General features: G+C 35.7%; 1 protein-coding gene across 1 annotated transcript in view; it reads left to right on the top strand.

Annotated features, from left to right (window-relative positions):
• Positions 1-21,457, top strand: part of LOC111048379 (ATPase WRNIP1) — a 70,502-nt gene that overhangs the window by 7,552 nt on the left and 41,493 nt on the right. Inside the window, exons 3-4 of the mRNA XM_022334252.2 lie at positions 7,244-7,444; positions 7,791-8,050. Of these exons, the coding sequence (XP_022189944.1) occupies positions 7,244-7,444; positions 7,791-8,050 (461 nt within the window). The remainder of the gene's footprint in view (positions 1-7,243; positions 7,445-7,790; positions 8,051-21,457) is intronic.

Raw genomic sequence — 21,457 nt, 5'->3', positions numbered from 1 at the left:
CAGATACTATTTTTACTAACTTACCACTAATTCCATCCAGACCCGGACACTTGCCATTTTTTAGACTCTTTAAGTCTTTATTTTTTAATTTTACTTTATTTTTTAAGATTTTATTAATTTCATTATACTGAATAGTCTCAAAATATATTGAATTAATACACTGTTTGGCCACAAATCTATTCCGTAATAGCTGTTTTTTTCATCAGTCAGAGGTCTCACTGACGAAGTTACTTCAACTGGTGCTTTAAAAAAATACTGATTAAACTTTTTGGCTATAATCTGATCTTCTTTAACAAGTGTACTTCCAATTTGCTAACTAATTGAATGTTTCTTTGACGATTGACCACACTTTTCATTGCTGCTGGATAGGCAAGACATTAAGATTGGAATAATACTTTTGTTTTTGTTCCTTTATCCACACAACTATCTTTTTTTTTAAATTTCAGGTAGTCTGCTTTCAATTTATTGTTATTTGGATTCCTGGACATTTTTTTGTAAGGCTTATCACGATTTTTTATAGCAGCGCACAACCCCTCAGTCATCCAAGCTTTCAATAAATTCTCACCGCCACCTAATCTCATAGTAGCTTTATATTTAGACTGGTTTAGGTAATTAATTAATGTTTCCATGAAAGTATTGAATTTAGCATTGACATCATTTGAAAAATAGACGGAGCTCCAGTCATGATGAATAAGCAAGTTCTTCTTGTTTATCATAATCTATCAGTGATTCTTCTACAGACGGTGATCTGTAACTTCCAAAATTGCTTTTAGATAAGGAAACCGCTACAGCTCGGTGATCAGTAATCTGAGATTCTATCACTGCACTTAATGCTGTTCTCTTATTTAAGCCTGACCTAAAAAATATATGACCCAAACATGATGAACTATCATTCAGTATGCGAGTATTCATGTCTATAAGACACTCGTACCCATTGCTATACAGCATAGCCAGATATTCCAAAGTTTTGCTGTCATCTACATTATTTGTATCTACATTAATGTCCCCTATTATAAAACAATTAGCAGCCTGACAACTCTCTAAGAATTCACCAAGACTATCAAGAAAATGTTTTATTTGAACACCATGCCATCTATAAATACAAATAATATTAAAACAATAATTGGAAACCTTACACTCGATCAACACCGAATCAGCACCATTAATACTCACTGTAATTTCAGAGCAAGTTATTCCGGCTTCAGTTGAAACAAATACTATAGGCTAATACCAGAAGCTCTAGTGAAATCAGCACTAGCGTGATATCTATCATACCCTTCAATATTGTACATGGCCGCATCATTATCGGACTGAGTCCATGTTTCAGAAAAAACAATAACATCCGGCCTTCTTTTCCAGCAATTCAAGTATGTAATAAAAGAATCAAAGTTACAGTTCATACTACGAATACTTTGGTGTACCATAGTAAGATTATTTCTATCAGTAAGAAAACAATTGTTAACATCATCTATATATTCAAGAAACTGTACAGTAGCTGCCATAGATGAATAAGAAAATTAAACTACAATGAAGAGAGTCATGATAACAAACAATACAATTTGAATTCCCACATGCAACATTCACACACTTCGATTTATAAAATTTCAGACAAAATGCAGAAACAGATCTGACACATCTCTATTTCTAAATTTTCAAAAAGCAGAAGTGAACTTGATTTATAGCGCTGAATCAGTTACCACAATATTATTATTATTAATAGTACGTTTCCATCCAATAACATTATGCATTTATAATTAGATTATATTAGAGATGTTTCGGGAATGACGCTATCAATACAGCCAATTCAGACATATACATTGTTGAACAATAAACAAACTCATTTATTGTAAATGAGAGAAAAAATATATGTATACTTTTTAACAAGAATTATACTGTAGAAAGTCTAATTACAAGAAAAAATAAAAAAACAGCGAGTGAAATTCCACGCACACAGCACTCAACAGCCTTGACGGTAAATTGGCATGATATCTTCTTCTTCTTCTCTATACTTATAAAAGGCTAAGCCCCGACAGACTGAAATCACACCACAGCCCAAACTACTGAGCCTAAAAACTTGAAATTTTGCACGATTGTTCATGGTAGCCTGAAAACATCCACTAAGAAAGGATTTTCAGAAATTTGCTCCCCTGAGGGAGCTGGGGCCCCCCCAAAATTTTGTACTTTTTAACCGCTCATTGCACAGCAAAGTCATGAGGAACTTTTTTGTTCAGCTAAGAAAAAAAAATTAGATCTATGCAGAAAAATTTCGATCAGGAGCACAGGGGGGTCCAGGAGAGGGCATTTTTCGAAAATTTTGATGTAAAATCACACTACAGCTCAAACTAATTGTCCTACAGACTTGAAACTTTGCACAAATATTCTTCAAACATGCTAGACGCGCACTAAGAACGGATTTTGAGATATTTTGCCTCTAAGGGTTTCAAAGGATGAAAAAGGATCCTATTAAGTAAGGTTATGGACATGGTAAGGTGAGTGCCATATGGAAATGAGATAATTTATTTATTGACATGTGATATTCTAACATATTATGTTGTAATCATTGGAAATAACAAAATAATATGATAGAAATTCAAAAAAGAACATCTTTTCTATTATAGCTTTCTACCTGATTCCACTCAACCTCAATAATATTGTTCTGATAGTTGATAAATATGTTCAATAATATTATTATTACTGATATAATAAAAGTATTGTTTTAATAATTAATTATTATCATTATATAATAATAGTATTGTTTTGGTAATCAATAAATATTTTATTTTCACAAACTCTGTATAATTTATAATGGTGAATGTGAAACAGCTGCATCAAAGAAATTATCTCAAAAACATATGTTTAGCCTACACGTGGCATGTATTATTAATTTTTCAGCTAGAACAGTTTTTTGAGACTGCTAAATAAACGTCTACAGTTTTATCAATGCTGTATCGGCAATATGAAAACGCATGCAGTTGATATGTCTTTAGATAAAGGTGTTGATATCTACATGATAATTATTCTCTATCATTTTTATTTAATAAAATTTCAAAATTATTCAAGCCTTGATAGAATGATTGACTCACTGTACAGTCAGTCGAAAATTTTAATATTGAAATGAGGGGTATTTTGCAAGCTGAACAAAAAAGTAAGGTCCTATGAACCTTTTTGATTATGCACCATTTTAGGATGAATATAAGCTAAGCTAAATTCAAAAAATTGTAATTATTCTTTCATTCTCCAGTAACTAATGAATGCAATATGAATACTATACATATATACTATACAATATATAAAACACTTATTGAAATGGGCTGCTTTTGAATTAATAAAACAAAATAAAACTTGTAGCACCCTTTATTTATTAAAAAAAACCTGAAGATGGTTTTAGAACCGAAAATAGTTGTTCAACTATTTTAAGTTTTTTAATAAATAAAGGGTGCTACAAGTTTTATTTTGTTTTATACAATATATATATACTCTCTTTCATTAGTTGAATAATTTTTTTCAACATTTTTCAGTTTCTCAATAATAGGGGAGTGATAATTATTTGTATAGGTCTTCTAAGGAACCATTATCAACAGCTGGTACCAATCAACTACACTTCAACTCCAAACTACCGTTTTAATACCAGTACATGTTTATTACAGCTGGTAACTTTAGATGTTAAATCATATTATCACAATATGATCTTGAATCATGATCATCTTTTCGTTCTTCAGTAGCCGCTCGGCCGAAAATTTCGAAAACATATGTCTGTAAAATGGATTAATAAATAATTATTATTAGCCCCCCTACTAAAATTTCTGTTCAGAAATCATCCCCAATATTCACACAACATATTCCCGAAGTTTCATGCCGTTATGTCAAGTAGTTTTCAAGTCTACAGGGAACAAACAAACATACAAACAAACACACAAACAGACATTCATTTTTTATAAATAGATTTCCATTCGGCTCAAAAAAAAGCCTCTCTAAATGAAGGTAGAATGATAAGGATCCAGTTCTGTTGTTTTAACATTTTTTCAAATCACTTTCAAAAAGTTCATGTAGTACCTACTATTGTGTTTGAGACACTTCTGGCGCTATCATAGTTTCACCACTATTCTGTTCCACAGTCCTATCTCTTGCAGTCGTTAACTATATCTATAATAATTATATAAAGATCCTTGCGAAGCACGGGCTCTTGCTAGTAAAATCATAATACACTCATAGTACATGAATAATAAACACCCTCACCTACGTATTTGTCGATTTCAAAAAGGCTTACGACTCAATCCACAGACCCACACTTTTCAAAATTCTTGAAGAAAAAGGACTAGATCAGAAAACTCGGAAAATGATAGAAAAAACATTAACTAATACAATATCCAAAGTAAAGTTCATGGGAAAACTGTCAAAACCGTTTGAGATAAAGACAGGCGTTAGACAAGGTGATGGATTGTCTCCGTTGCTATTCAACATAGTTCTGGATAGAGTAATGGAAGAGTGGGAGAAGCAACTCAAAGAAAGAAACCTTTGGAAGCCAATCGCGCTTGGGTCCAAGAAAAATAATTTACAAATACCTTATTTGGCTTTTGCGGATGATCTTGCAATAATGGCAGACTCGGGCGAAGTTGCAATAAAACAAATAGAAACTTTGAAAGAATGTGCAGAAAAAGTTGGCTTACAAATATCCTTCGAAAAAACAGTGTTCACAACCACAAACCTAGAAGTTACCAGACTACAAACTAAATATGGAACAATCAACAGGGTTCCAGGTTTTAAATATTTAGGAGAGGTTATTTCGGAGAGATTATCACAGCAGGATAGAATAAAGAAAGCTCGTAAAGGCCTAGGGCTGGTGCAATCCATTTACAATAAAAAATGCTTGTCTCTTCACACTAAAATTAGACATTATAATACAGTAATAAAGCCATCAATGCTATATGCCAGTGAGACCCTAAATCTCAACAGGAAAGCTGATCTAGAAAATTTGAAGAAAGAAGAAAGGAAAATAATTAGAAAAATTCTAGGTCCGAGATTAACTGAGAATGGTTATAGATTACAGAAAAATAGCACAGTTTAGCAACATTCAAATATTGTAACAGACATGAGAAAAAGACGTCTAAAATTCTATGGTCATATCATGAGGCTCCCTGACCATAGAATCACAAAAAGAATAGTAAAATATGTAGCTTTGCTTGCCTATGAAGGAGAATGGATTAGGAATGTTAAGAAAGATCTAGTTTTGGCAGGAATTACTGATGATGAAATTAAAAATAGAAATAATTTCAAAACAAAAGTGAACAAATGGAAAATTATTCCAGAGATAAAAGCACCAAGAGTTGGCACAAGATGGAATGAAGAAAGAAAAGCTGCATTTTCTCAGAGAATGAAAAGCTGGTGGGCGAACAAGAAAACCGCCAAGTCTAATAAAAATCGATGATCATGATTTTACTCAGCGTCTTTCACTTCGGGAGCTCTACGACTAATAATAATAATAATAAACACCCTCATACACATGATCATATGAAATGAAACAATATAAAAAATCAAAGTTCTATCTGAGGAAGTATCTTTTTGAAATCCTGGATTGTTGAGATTTGAAAGCGTTTGGAATGTTCATCAACTTTGGCGAATAAATTACCATTCTTAAACCACACGAATTTCAAATGACCTTGCTTTTGCAGTTCCTTTCCTTCTGCTGAAAATACTCCTGTAGAACGGGGACATAGTTTCGTTGATGTAGATCGCACGAGTATCATTCGCCCATCCAATATCACTGGCTAAGACTCTTCCCTTTCCAACCTTGCATTGTAGGAAATTTTGTTTGTCTATGTTCCTAACAAACTCAACTATTATGGGAGGTGCCATCTTACGGTTCCTACCTGACAGTCTACGACAGTTAGACAGTTAGTCAGTTCCCTGACTGAATTCAAAGTTTATGAACAAAGATATATTTCTGAGGATATTAAAAATATTCTCGTTGTCTTGGACTGGCACTCCAACTATATTATTACAGTTCTTTCGAGAATACTGTTGAAACACAGCAATTTCCCCATTGGCCCTGTCCAAGTTATTCTTTAATAAATCAATTTCATTAGTAGATATCATGAACACAAGAATTAATTTTAGCCCCTTGTTCTTCAATAGACTTTTTATTGCTTGTAACGAGTTCAAAACAACTGACTTGACTTGATCATATCCTTCTGCTCATCTCTAATCTCTTCAACGTCGGTTTTTATTATCTTTAGCTCGTTGATGATAAAGTCGAGTTTCTGCTGCACCTTATCATCAAGCTCGTTGCTATCTTGATTGGCGTTATCTCCAGCTTGCTCGTCTCTCGAACTCTTACTTTTAGGAGGCATGTTGAGTATTGTTAAACAATGTAAAACGAAATTAATAGAACAACGCAACGTCGAATATGTAAATAACAAATAACTCAGCAACGAAGAACTTTCTTAAAAAACTGATTTCATAAACTCATTACCTTCACACTGGTCGTATACTATATGAACTCTCATAGGAAACTGTTCACGTTTAACCGGTTGAAATAAATAAAGTTTGAGGAACTCCAAAAGCTTGTCTTTCTATCTTAGCATCGCTGCTATCACTGATTATCAGCTATTGGTGTGGAAACGGTCATATGACTTTCAAGATCTCCGCCTAGTGAAAAAATTTCCATTTGTTTTATCACTATTCCAATTACATCTTCATTTAGATCAAGTATTTAAGGATTGTTGTCTCCTTAGATAATTTCAGTTATTTATTATATCTTACAATATTTTTGGTGGATTCACGGATGATCGGCAGCCTTGATTGTGGGCTGATTAGTTTGCGCTTTCCTCCCCTTCCCCCTCTCCCAAAGAGGCAAGATAACCTCTCTCCCTCACCCCTCCTTCATCCTTCCCGTTTATCTTTCCACCCCAGCACTTCAAAAATAGTGCTCGAGAAGTAAGCATCTTTTTCGTTCCGTGTCTCCCGTTCCGTGGCGTTCGAGCTTGAACGCAATTAATTACCTCGTTTCGTTTCGTGATATATGTGCAATATCATATAGGCCTACGCATAAAGACAGGATATCGTCAGCAGTAACTTCTACACACGAGATACAGTCCACTTCCTCGCCAGTTCCAAGGTTAGTGCAAATTAAAGACTTACTTTTGGGGTTGTCGACGTTTTCGTGAATTAAATCTTAACTGTACCCCAATCCATAGGTTTGGGGACAGGACGGGATTACCAATTTTTCATAATAATCATTTTCCAGACAACTCTTGCGCATATAATCAATAAAATGATACAAGAGAATACGTCAAATCAGACCAGATTTGTGAAACTATCTGCGGTCACTGCTGGTGTCAATGAACTTAAAGAAATTGTTAAAGTAGCAAAAAATGAGCTCCAGCTCTTCAAAAGGAGGACTATTCTATTTATGGATGAGATTCATCGATTCAATAAGCTACAACAGGTATGTGAGAGATCAAGTATCCAAGATTCTATACATAATATATTATATTGATCTAATCACCTAAGAATAGTGTTTGATTGAATGGAGTTAATTATGAGACTGCATTGTTAGAATCAGTAGTAGTGATGTGTCCAAGTAAAAAATATGTGTTTCTAGCTTGTTAAATTTTTCAGTAGTGAATAAATTTGTATTTAATAATCAGAATTTATTAAATTATTCCTAATCAAACCTAGTTGGACTGAAGTAGCACTATATTAATACATTTACCTCTCTGTATAATTGATTACTGGTCAAATAAGGTTGTTCAAATTGTTTAGAATAATTCATTATTGATTCTATATTTTAGGATTCGTTTCTACCTCACGTGGAGTCTGGAATTCTAACTTTGATTGGAGCGACTACTGAAAACCCATCGTTCAGTTTGAACTCAGCCCTGCTGAGTCGTTGCCGAGTGGTTGTTCTCGAAAAGTTGAAGACTAAAGATCTTCTGAAAATACTGCGGAGAGCGGCTGAGAAGCTTGGTTGTCTTGTCATAGATAGCGACAATGTAGACGAAGACAGCAGCTCCGAAGAGTCTGATCAAGATATAGCTGAGGACAATGAAAGGTAATAGGCTACACTTTTAAGCTTAAATGCAGTGCTATATTACAAGCTACATTAGAAATATTTTTCAAATTACAGTATTTTTATATTTGGTTGAAAATTATTTATAAATTAGTACCTAGAATAGTTACTTGCCTCTATAGGGACTCAAGTTGATCTTTTCTCTTTGAAGAAAAAATTGATTGTCGTCCTTGGGGGGGGGAAAGACTTCGATCTATAATAATAATAATAATAATATTTTATTCTCAACAAAAGTATAACAAAAACAATGTAATACAGTTGAAAAACGTCACAGATAAATAACATAATAACATAAAATATCAATCTTAAAATAAAACTCTAATAACATTTAACAATTCATTAAATTTGCAAAATTTAGATAATATTTTTTTTCACTCTAACAAGAATTCGTCAACCTCATAGAAAGCCTTCTCAGTGAGAAAAGAATATAGTTTTGTTTTGAATTGTTTTTCTTCAACAATACTTCTCAAATCAGCCAGAAGTTTCGCAAAAAACTTTTGTCCCCTATAAGTAGGTGTTTTCTCAAATACACTCAGCCTATGTCTCTCAACTGAAATGTTATTCCTTCCTCTAGTGTTATAGCCATGAATATCTGAGTTAATTTGGAATGAATTCAACCTATCCTTCACATGTAATATTGATTTGAAAATGTACAATGATGGAACAGTTAAAATACTTAGGCTACTGAAAGACTCCCGACATGTCTGTGGAAATTTGAGCCCCTCCAGGTATCTTATTGCGGACTTTTGCAAAACAAAAATTCTTTGAATGTTTTGCTTCGAGGTACTCCCCCCATAATTCAATGCCTTAAGCAATGTGGGATTCAATCAGTGCATAGTAGAAACTTTTTGCTGTTGCTTTAGGCACCCGTTTAACAATATTTCTAAATGCAAAAAGTGACCTACTCAATTTCAATTGATATCTTGTTCACATGATCCCCCCAATTAAGCTTCGAATCCATCAATCAAACCTAACATGTTCACAACAGTACAACTTTCAATGTTCGTTTCACCAAGTGTTATGGTGGGGTGAAAAGGGCGATACTTATAATCAAAGCTGATGACATGACTTTTGTTTGAATTTATAGTGAGGTCTGAATCATTAAAAAACTGCACAACCTCATTTGCCATGTTATTTGCCTCAATCTCCAAGTCTATGAGATCTGATCTCATAGCAAGGTACAATCATCGGCATAGAGAGTAATTTTATCAGTGACAGGAACATTGAATTGAATATCATTTATATATAATATGAAGAGTAATGGGCCTAAAATGGAGCCTAAAATAGATCTCGTGATGCGTACAACATGTTTCTTCATTTATACAGGGCCCGGCATAAAAACCTGACGATTTTTGAGGGTTAATAACTAAAGTGTGTTCCGTACAATTAAATCATATAACATATCAAATTAAAGATCAAATTTAGCAATTCATAGTGAATTACGTAGATTACTCACAAAGTTTTTTGTGAAAACTTTATAATAACTCAAAAACTACTGGTCGAATTTCAATTTCAAGGGTATTGTTGGAAAGAGAAAAACATTTCAAACAAGATTAATGTAATTTTATTTGTTGTAAGATATTTTGTAGTTTTTTATTAGGGCTCAAACTTGAAAAAATGCTATTCTTCAAATTCAAAGTTAAATTTCAAACCGTTTTTTATCGGTTTTTCCGGGTTATTATAGTGGTTTCAATATTTCAAAAACTTCTCCATTTCATAAGCTTTCGAATAAGTATAAATTCGGAAAGGTAAGCTCCATGATAAAGTGTTCAAAACTGCTAATATCTGGAATGAACATCTTCAAAATGAGGAAATTCGCAAACAGCATGCATCAAGTGATGATCCTGAAGGTGAATCACCCGATTATTGCAATATTTTCTGTAGCATATAGCCTAAATCCTATATAAAATATTAATCATTTACTTTTACAAGATCCAACAAAATTTATTCATAGAATAATAATTCAAAGTAGATGTGTTCTGAACAAAGCTCAGGCTAGAGCTACTAGAGGACTGTAATTTACTATTTATATAATCAAATACAAACAAGGGGCAAAATTTAATCTTCAATTTGAGCCAGGTTATTTGTACAGTCAAACTCTGCATTAATGAACAATAAAAAGAGCAAAAACTCACCAGATTTAATCCATTTTGTCTACTTGCCCTTCGAAGCCTTTATTAGGTGTTTTGGTCAGGTTCAGGGTGGGATGAAAATCTGGGAATAAGACAGGTCTGGCTTCTGGGCTATCTTTTTGTTGATTCTGTGTTCAACTTGCAGGCTATGTACTGTGTTTTGAACAAAGCTCAAACTGGATTCTTTATAAATTCAAATCCGATTCAAATTAATTCAATTTAACACTATTTACGCTGTTATACTCATAACTCACACACACTACACTCAAACAATTATCTACAAGAAATTTCCGATCGTAATTACATGACAAAAATACAAACTCGGTCTTCACAACAACGGGGACGAGACAAGACAAACTGAACTAGGACGACTCACACAAAAACATCCAGAATGCCAAGCAAGCAGGACGGTTTGCGCGTGCGCAAACACAAGCCTGCTATTCCCAGAACCAGTCTGGCATTTTGGCGCTACAGTTCAAATGCTCTGGCCAAACCATACTCCCGCCTCTGAAAAACTATTTTTCAGCCAAGTTACAAAACTGAAAAAACCAAGGAAGGGAAAAATCCAGACATGACAAAAAGAACAAAACACCAACACCAAAAAACAACACAAAAGAAAAAAAATGCAACAAGCACAATAACTATTGAGTTGGGAGTGGATACAATTTTGTTACTGGTCTTTTATAAATACCAGTTTTTAGGCGAACACTCCCCACTCGAACCTCGCTGTCACTTCCCGGAAACACTTGCTCAATGACACCCAGTGGCCACTGCAATTGAGGTGTGTTGGTTGGTCTACTACCACAACTGTTCCCACACCAATAGAAGTGGGTGATTTCAACCATTTTTTACGACTTTGAAGTTCGTGCAGGTACTCTCTTCTCCATCGGTTCCAGAACGATTGAATAAGTTGACCAATCAATTCATACCTGGTGAGATGATTCACAGGGACACTGTCCACGTCCGCATGGGAAACAATTCAACGGTGTTAGAGTCAAAAAGTGCGCTGGGGTTAAAGCCAGCGGTTCACACGGATCTTCACTCAGTACACACAGTGGGCGGGAATTCAGGACACCTTCAATCTGCACCAATACAGTGTTCAGTTCCTCATAGGTGAGAAGTTGATTGCCAATTACTCGGAACAGATGCAACTTTACAGATTTGACATTTGCCTCCCACAGACCTCCAAAATGCGGTGAACCAGGGGAATGAATTTCAATCAATTTTGTGTTCGGCGAGTTGACTAGTCAATGTGGTTTGAAACTCGGACGAGTTCAAAAGTTGAGATATCTTTCGCAACTGTTCCTTGGCACCTACAAAATTAGTACCACAATCGGAATACATCACCATACAGGGTCCACGACATGACAAAAAACGACGAAACGCAGCTAAAAACATGGGCGTTGATAGATCCGATACCAACTCAATATGTACCGCCTTTGTTGCCATACACACAAACAGACAAATGTAGGCTTTCAAAACACAAGGATTACGACGTCTTGTCATAGTAATACGCAGAGGACCAGCGTAATCCACACCACAATTTTCAAATGGTTTGCATTTTGACACTCGACAAGCAGGCAGGTCACCCATTTTTGGGATAATTGCATTATTACTAGGTCGAACACGGAAACAACGATTACACTTGAAAACACAAATACGAATAATAGAGCGAGCAGACAGTATCCAGAATTTCTGTCTGATCAAGGACAACAATAACGAAGGTCCAGCATGACAGTTCTTCTTGTGATGATAATCAATCAACATCGATACGAAAGCGTCGGATTTTGGTAAGATCATTGATGACAAGTCTCAAATTCCAGTCCAGCATGAGACAAACGACCGCCGACGCGAATCACACCTTTATCAATGAATGGAGACAGGCGACGTAGGCGCATAGAACAATCTTCTCCCTTCTCCAATTGCACAAATTCAGATGAAAAATGTATCTTCTGTACCACTTTACATAGATACCTCTCAGCAACATCGAAATCTGATTCTTCTGATTGGGGTAAGATTCGTAAGAATTTGAGAACAAGAATTACAATTCTCAAAAGACGACCATAATCCGAACAACGACCAATCAATGAATATACTGCATTGCTGTTACAATCAGGAGATTTTGTGACTGTCAACACTGACGGTTTTTTCGCCTCCGGTGGATCCACGATCTCTTCCATTTGAGTTCGGACGGGCCAATCGCATTCGTCCTCTGCTATCCATGATGGACCTGAGAGCCACAACGGAAAGTTCACAAGCTCAACTGGTGATAAACCTCTAGACAAACAGTCAGCGGGATTTTCAATTCCGGCAACATGCATCCACTCCTGTATACAAGAATCCTGTATTTTTGCGACGCGATTACCAACAAAAGTTTGCCATTTCGCGGATGGAGCATTAATCCAACACAAGGTGACTGTCGAATCAGAGAGTGCGACAATACGAGACACATGACAACGTTCACTAATAATAGTGACTACTGAATTCATGAGTTCTGCCAACAAGAGTGCCGCACACAACTCCAAACGAGGTATTGAAACAACTTTAGATGGTGCTACCTTGGACTTTGAACACAATAATACAACTCTTGGCTCCTCGCTCTCCTTCTGCGACTTCACATAGATAACTGCACCATAACCAGACAATGATGCATCACAAAAACCAATCAAACTGATGTGAGAATCCTGAAACAAACCAACGTGACGTGGAACAGCAAATTTCAATAATAGAGGCAACTCTTTTTGACAATTCTCCCAAAGAGTGCATATAGACTCAGGCGGCTTCTCGTCCCAATCCACTCCTAATTTCCACAGTTTCTGGACAAGACATTTTAGAAATAATGTAAACGGTGACAAGAGACCAAGTGGATCATAGATACGAGCCATCACTGACAGAATAGAACGCTTAGTAGCGACGACCTCACCACTCTTGACTGAAAACTGAAACAGATCAGTACTAGGTTGCCAATTCAATCCCAAGATAGCCAAGGAGTTGTCTGCTTCGAAATCCTTGTACGAAAACGATTTCTCTTCCTCCGAGAATTTCTCCAACATTGATGGTGAATTTGAAGTCCACTTTGTGAGCGAGAAACCTCCTCCCTCAAACAGCTGCTTGGACTGACGATACAGCTCCGCGGCCTCTGACTCTGTGGCGACAGATGTGACTAAGTCGTCCATGAACATGTCTCTTGGTATTCTCGCCTTGGCTGCTGGAAAACGATTTCCATCCTCCTCTACAAGCTGGTGGACGGTGCGAAGCGCCAAATATGGAGAGCTTGAAACACCAAAAACAACACAATTGAGCTGATAAATTTCGATTGGATCCTCCGGCGAAAATCTCCACAATACACGCTGATAACGATGGCAGGAATCCTCCACTAATATCTGTCGATACATTTGTTTAATGTCGGCAGTTAGTGCAATTGGGAACAAACGAAAATTAACTAACAAAACAAAAATGTCAGTCTGCAATTTGGGACCAGCATGAAGAACCTGGTTCAATGACAAAGCCGATGATGTTCTGGAACCAGCATCAAATACAATTCGGATGGGCGTGGTAGTGCTGCTTGCTTTCACGATGGCGTGATGCGGTATGTAGTAACCACCTCGGTCTGTCTGATCTGCTACAAACGACATGTGACCCTGACGTAGGTAATCGATCAATATTTCATGATATGAAATACGAGTATTGCTGTCAAGCTCTAGTCGTCTCTCCAAAGTCAGCAGTCTGCGTTCGGCGACAGCATACGAATCTCCCAAGCTGCTGGGCGGCTCCGCAAATGACAACAACAAAACGACCAGAATTCACACGATGTACAGACTTCCGAAAATTTACCTCACACTCCAACTCTTCCGGTTTCAGTTGACAGCTTGGTGCAGGGCACGATTCCAACTCCCAAAAACGTTCCACAAAACTATCCAACGATGGACTACTAACGAATGGACTACAGATGGCTGTAAAACAATTCGACACATTTTTTGTTGAAGTGAGAATCGGCGCTCTCCCCATCAGAATGTGACCAAAGACACTATTAACAGTCATCAATTCGTGCGATTCACCTATACTAGGACTCCCACGTAGCAAGTGAGGAACTAACTCCGCACCAATGATGCCATCTATTCTACTAGGAAGGTAGAATTTGTCGTCAGCCAGTGTGAGATTTTCAAGATGATGAAGTTTGGATCTGTCGATTTCACAAGAAGGCAACTTGTCGATGATTTTATCTACCACTGTGGCATCCATCGAAAACTTGACGGTAGGATCCAACTTCGACTGAATCGACACACAAGTACGACCTCGAACTTCACTAGTACCACCACCGAATCCACGAACAACGGTTTTCATGGGCTGGAATGGTAGTCTCAAACGCCGACACAATTTGGCTGTAACAAAATGACACTGACTCCCGGTGTCAACCAAGAAACGAACATCACAAAGCTGATCATTACAATCTCGAATATGTGCAGTGACGGTCGACAACACAACGGTCGAATTTTCTACATCGTTGGATGTAGAACAACAACTAATAGGTGATGTGCCACCTGCCTTGGAGTTCGACGAGGACGCAACACCTTCATTGGAACTTGATCTGGAAAAGTGCAATAACGAATGATGAGATTCTCGACATTGAGCACACTGAGTTTTACTACGACAATCTCTACTCAAATGATCCACATCAAGACAACGAAAACAACAAAACTTTCCTTTAATCAAACAATAACGATCCCAAGGAGTCATTTTCAAGAAACTTGCACAATCTACTAACCGATGACCCGGTTTTGAGCACTTCAGACAATTGGGATTTTTACTAGATGCATCGTTAGATGAATCATTAGATTGAACCACAAACACCTTTGATTTATTATCCTTTTTGTGCCTCATATTAAACGATTCAGTCTGTTTCTCATCAGAAGGAAGAGTCTTAATTTGCTTTTCAATGAATTTGACATAATCGGTATAAGTTGGCATAGCCTTGTCACGGACGGCCGATTCAAAATTTCTACGAGAACTTGGATCCAGCAATCTCAAGCCATGATAGAGGAATATCGAGTCTGACAAATCAGTGAGTCGCAATCTCTTCACTGCATTGATTGAACTGCAAAACCCATCCAAAATCGCAATACAACCTGCCTTTGATTCTGATTTTATTGGACGAAATTCAAAAATTTGTTTGAAATAGGCATCGACTTGCGCCCGTGGATCGTTATAGCGGGTCAATAATGCCTGCCAAATTATTTGATAATTATTAGCCAATGGTAGCAAATGATGACAAATATTTGCTGCTTGTCCAGTAAGTCTACTTACAAGATATTGGACCTTCTGCTGATCATTCAAACTCTTGTTGTCATGTACCAATGCCTTAAATAGTTCATAAAACACTGACCATTGAGTCTGGTTCCCATCAAATTTCGGAAGGTCGATTTTGGGCAGTACCAACTCGGACACGACCGGCTGTGCACTAGCTGCTGAAGCTGCCGAAGATTGAGCAATAGCATCAGTCACCTCTCTCTGTTTGAGAGTGTTAGCTGCTACTTCAATATACTGAAACAGATCTAGATGTGAGTCGTTGAATGCTACAACATGGTCTTTATTCAACTCAAGTTCCAACTCATTAACCACTAATTCTGTCTTTTCATAATCTGAAATGGTCTGAGACACCCGAGGATACAAGATTAAAAATTGCTCAGCAACCTTTGGATCAGAGACATTTTTAGACAGTTCATAAATTCTTTGCAATCTGGCATACAATTTTTCCAGTTTAGCACGATGCACCCTGATTTGTTTCTGTAATTTTTCCTCCATCTTGAACTCATACACAAAACAATTCAGCCCCGACAATACAAAACAACAGACAATAAAACAAGAATGAGTTCAAAACTAAATGGAAGGAAGAATCACACCTAGTAAGTTATCAAAGTTAAACTTTGATTATCAATTCACAAGATAAGTTACTGCTGAAGACAAAACTATATGATTAGATAATGTTCTTCCAACAACTCACAAACAAACGATAACTTGTTGAATTGAACAAACAAATTCATGCTGGTGATTAACCTTCACTAACATGTATAACAAAATGGACAATACAAAAATCCAACAAACAAACAAATTCCCGAAAAAGAGCACAATGAGCCTAGTTTCAGGAAAATTACAATTTTAACTGAAATAAATTTAATTTCAGACAAATACAAATTGACAAGAAACCTTGCTCTAGAACAAGGCTACAACAAACTCAAGTTGAGCATAGATCAGACCATTCTCAACATGCCAACATTGGACAAATACGAAACTGCTTAAATCCAATGTGTGTGAATTAATCAATAAATTACAAATTTAAATTCATCCGGCCTGGAGGACCAGAAATGTTCTGAACAAAGCTCAGGCTAGAGCTACTAGAGGACTGTAATTTACTATTTATATAATCAAATACAAACAAGGGGCAAAATTTAATCTTCAATTTGAGCCAGGTTATTTGTACAGTCAAACTCTGCATTAATGAACAATAAAAAAGAGCAAAAACTCACCAGATTTAATCCAATTTTGTCTACTTGCCCTTCGAAGCCTTTATTAGGTGTTTTGGTCAGGTTCAGGGTGGGATGAAAATCTGGGAATAAGACAGGTCTGGCTTCCGGGCTGTCTTTTCGTTGATTCTGTGTTCAACTTGCAGGCTATGTACTGTGTTTTGAACAAAGCTCAAACTGGATTCTTTATAAATTCAAATCCGATTCAAATTAATTCAATTTAACACTATTTACGCTGTTATACTCATAACTCACACACACTACACTCAAACAATTATCTACAAGAAATTTCCGATCGAAAATTACATGACAAAAATACAAACTCGGTCTTCACAACAATGGGGACGAGACAAGACAAACTGAACTAGGACGACTCACACAAAAACATCCAGAATGCCAAGCAAGCAGGACGGTTTGCGCGTGCGCAAACACAAGCCTGCTATTCCCAGAACCAGTCTGGCATTTTGGCGCTACAGTTCGAATGCTCTGGCCAAACAAGATGAATGACAGAATTAAAAAAACTGATGTCAATCATTCTGATGATAATCAAACTACATGTGATGCTCATTGGTTACAGGAATACAAAATAGCCTCCATTTCTCTTTGTGCAACTTCTGCTGCCGTTCATCAAGCTTCGAGTTGCCCGTCTCTCTTCGTTGGGCCGTCTCTTCATTACTTTAAACGTGAATCGAATTCTGAGAATCAGTTCCTCCCTGTTCTTCACAGGTTCTCTGTATACTATTCACAACCCCCCAAAAGTAGAAGTATATTGGAGTGAGATCAGGTGAGCGTGGTGGCAAACTTACGGGTCCACCTTGGCCAATCCACCGCCCAGCATAATTGTTATCAAGCCACCCACGGACGTTTCTAGCATAATGAGGGAGGCAGCCATCCAACTGGAACCACATATTCTGCCTCAAATTGAGAGGCACGTCTTCCATCAATTCGTGAAGCTCATTGGCCAGAAAGTCCATAAAAACTTCACCATTTTGTGCCGTGCTATGAATTTAGAAAGTTAATTTTGAATTTTGAATTTAGAAGCACACACAATATAACTTAATAAAAGGGATGCTTGATAAACATACCTAGTGCTAGAGAACGGGAAACCAGAAATGACAAGAGAGACAACGAAATAGAGAGAAGGTATCAATTATATTGTCACCTCTTACAGTTAAATTCAACAATTAATAAAACAAAGGAAGTTACATTATGAAAATCGAAAACAAAATGACTAAAGTTAAAGGTTATCTCTGAAATAGATAATACAGTAATAACCTACTCCGTATGCTCCACATTGGAAAGTTTTAGATTGAATCATAAGAAGCTTAAAGGACTCTAATTTCAGAAAGAAGAATTAAAAATCATCATAAATATATCTCAAAAGTTAATCATAAATAACCATACATATGTTAAGAAAAGATCCACATAAAATTCATAAAATTCTTAGAACATTAAATTCGAACACACTTGGAAACTTTAAAACACTATCAAAACATTATCAAATATTAATGATCCCCCCCAATAATAATTATTCAGTATCTTATATCATGAACGCTGCAAGGACAAACATTCCTCAAGTATCACATCATGGTATACTACCTTAAAAAAAACTATTCAAAAATATATGTCATCAAAACAAATTTAGGAAAGGTTAGGGTCCTTGAAACTTCATTTGATCCTTTACAACTTTAAGATGAGAATTATTTTAAAACATTAATTTAATCAATAAGGGACCTTTAAAAATTCATATACTCATTCAACTTTTAGTAGTTTAGAAGATTATAATTATTTATAAATTTAAAGAAAACTGAAATTCCCAGCTGGATCCTTACAGAGAAAATATGGCCTCACTTTTCAATGTAAAGATACAACCGAAAATCTATTACTCAAACCAAATTAATAAAAATTAATAATCTATCTATCCCCAATAATATCTCAAAATTATGATTTAACAAAAGTCTAATTCCGCACGTTTTAATTGATTGAAAGTCTGTCGTCACTAAAACCCATTTTGTCACATCCGGAGTTCTGGGACGTTCGTTTAATTTGGAAAAAAGTTGTTACCTCATAGCTGTTTCTTCAAATTGAATCTAGGCTTGGTGATCGAGCTCTACACGTCCAGATGGACAGGAGACAGCATACCCCAAGCTTCTAGGACGGCCATCGATTCAGAGGCGTCTCAGCGGCTTAAAGACACACGTTCATGAACACATGAAATGATAGATTCGTACGTTGATCCCATACTGATGTTCCCGTACTTACACCGCTGTTAGAATAAAAAAATAAACTAGGATAATACAAATTAACTTAACATCAGTTATATAATAAAATCACCTATTTTAGGTTATATAAACTCGAATCAAGATTATTACTTTAAAACGTAAATAGGCATTACCTACTTCAATATCTTGATTTAATAGAATAGAATTTATTAGTAATCAGGTTATGCCCTATACACAAAGCGATGAGTACATAGTATTCCATAATAGGCCTACATAATTCACAAGTTGATTGAATTACTTCATAATAAGGTATTTCGAGTATTGTTGTTAGTTTAGTCAGTTCTCTTACATAAATCACATTTATGGTGTAATTTAAAAGAATAAATTACATGATAGGTGTTTTCTAAATAATCATGAAAGCTTTTCATAAGAATCAAAAGACAAATAAAATCTATAACCAAAAATACTGATAGAGCTCATAATAATATACTGTAAACATCCGTTGGTTTGGATTTAACCAACAGTAATTGAAATTTAGGTTAATAGCTTCCTCTTCAAAATAGTTTAAATCAAACAAATATCTTAATTCCTACTAATAGGTATTCTAAATTTCTACAAAACATATATCGTTAATTTTCTTACATTACAATAAATACTTTGATGGAAGCTTTCTTTGAAGATATTTTCCTTAATAATATTATAAATCTATGACGTACCTTTAGTAGCGGTTATAGGAGAAAAATCTCCATTGTGAGGTGACAATTTGATACTCTCTCTCTCTCTTCTTAATTAAAGCGACTACAGAGGCAAAAAGACTAAAAATGCTGCTGGAACAAAAGGTTCCAGAGCCAAATACTAAAAAAGGCCTAAAGCTGGCATGGAAGCCATGATTAATACAAAGTTCAGAACAGACTACATTTAGTACTGCTTATGACAGTCGACAGACGCTGAGTGAGTCCACTTCGCTTTTCTCTTCTTGAGGTGGACTGCTGTGTGATCGTCCATACTAGATAGACGTTAACCAACGTTAACTGTGATTGGGAGTTACTATTTTCTAGAAAAATTTCCACCAATAGAAAGGAACGTTACAACTACAATTTGAGAAGCATTCTCCCACCAAGTGACAGCTATTTTTCCTTGACAGCTATAAATTCCTTGCCTTATAAGGTCCTAAGCTCGACTGAACTTCTATGCACACACTTACAAAGTCGACACTACACAACACAGAAAAGCAAGGGTCATGAACTAAGCTGTTACTCCAGGAAAATTGATGTTATTCTTAGGATCATAGCTTCTACGCACACACTTACAGAGTCAACACAACACAACGCAGAAAAGCAAAACAGCAAAATCCATTTTCACAACAGGCTAACTTCTCAGGCTAATTCGCATAATTCTCATCACTCACAATTGTAACAATAAATATTGTTACAATTTATTCTTGCAGGGAAAATGAAAAGTCCATGCATGTGGAAAAGTTATTGTGGAAATTTACAGCACCAGTTCTTGTGAACGTACTTTTATCTGTGATCTGTCCATAGAATTTTTGAAATACAATCTTGTGCTAATATCCAACGGCAAAACTGCATCCTTGAAACAGTATCAGGTTCATTCAACTCTTGAAGTGGGGTATCATGAAATGGTCGAAAGTTATTGTTCTACAATATTCTTTGAACTATTATTCGACAGGTCTATTCTAGCCATTTCAGTAGCCAGTATGTCGTGGTCAAGTGAAAATCAAGCGATTGTGATTGAAGCTTATTTTTTAAATAAAGACTCATGATACATGCTGTTCGTGAATTTCCTCATTTTGAAGGTGTTCATTCCAGATATTAGCAGTTTTGAACACTTTATTATGGAACTTACCTTTTCGAATTTATACTCATTCGAAAGCTTATGAAATGGAGAATTTTTTGAAATATTGAAACCACTATAATTACCTGAAAAAACCCGAGAAAAAACGGTTTGAAATTTAACTTTGAATTTGAAAAATAGCATTTTTCAAGTTTAAGCCGTAATAAAAAACTACAAAATATCTTACAACAAATGAAATTAAATTATTCTTGTTTGAAATGTTTTTCTCTTTCCAACAATACCCTTGAAATTGAAATTCGACCAGTAGTTTTCGAGCTATTGAGTATATAATGACCGGAAGTAGGCATATTCTGAAAATATCGAATATTCAATATATCTCGAAAACTAAGGTCGATAGGAAAAAAGTTTACTGAACAGTTTTTGTCAGAAATGTCGAGTAGAATCTATTGTCAACGGCTGTTACAACCTTGGTGGGACACTCTGTATATGTGTTAGATATATTATAGGCTAGATATATTTATTTATTATTAAATTATTTTATTCAATTTATTAAAAACACACAAAACAAGACAAAACAAAATTACAAAGATTTACGAAACAAATAAAACACAATAAAATGTTACAAATATAAAAAACCATGGGCTTAGTGTTTGGGTGTGTTGGAGAAGAGAAAAAAAGAGAGGAAGATACCTAGCCAAC

Source organism: Nilaparvata lugens, chromosome 3, assembly GCF_014356525.2.
Source record: "Nilaparvata lugens isolate BPH chromosome 3, ASM1435652v1, whole genome shotgun sequence".
Classification (NCBI taxonomy): Eukaryota; Metazoa; Arthropoda; class Insecta; order Hemiptera; family Delphacidae; genus Nilaparvata; species Nilaparvata lugens.
Note: the sequence above shows the minus strand (reverse complement) of the source record. Positions and strands in the feature narration are given on the sequence as shown.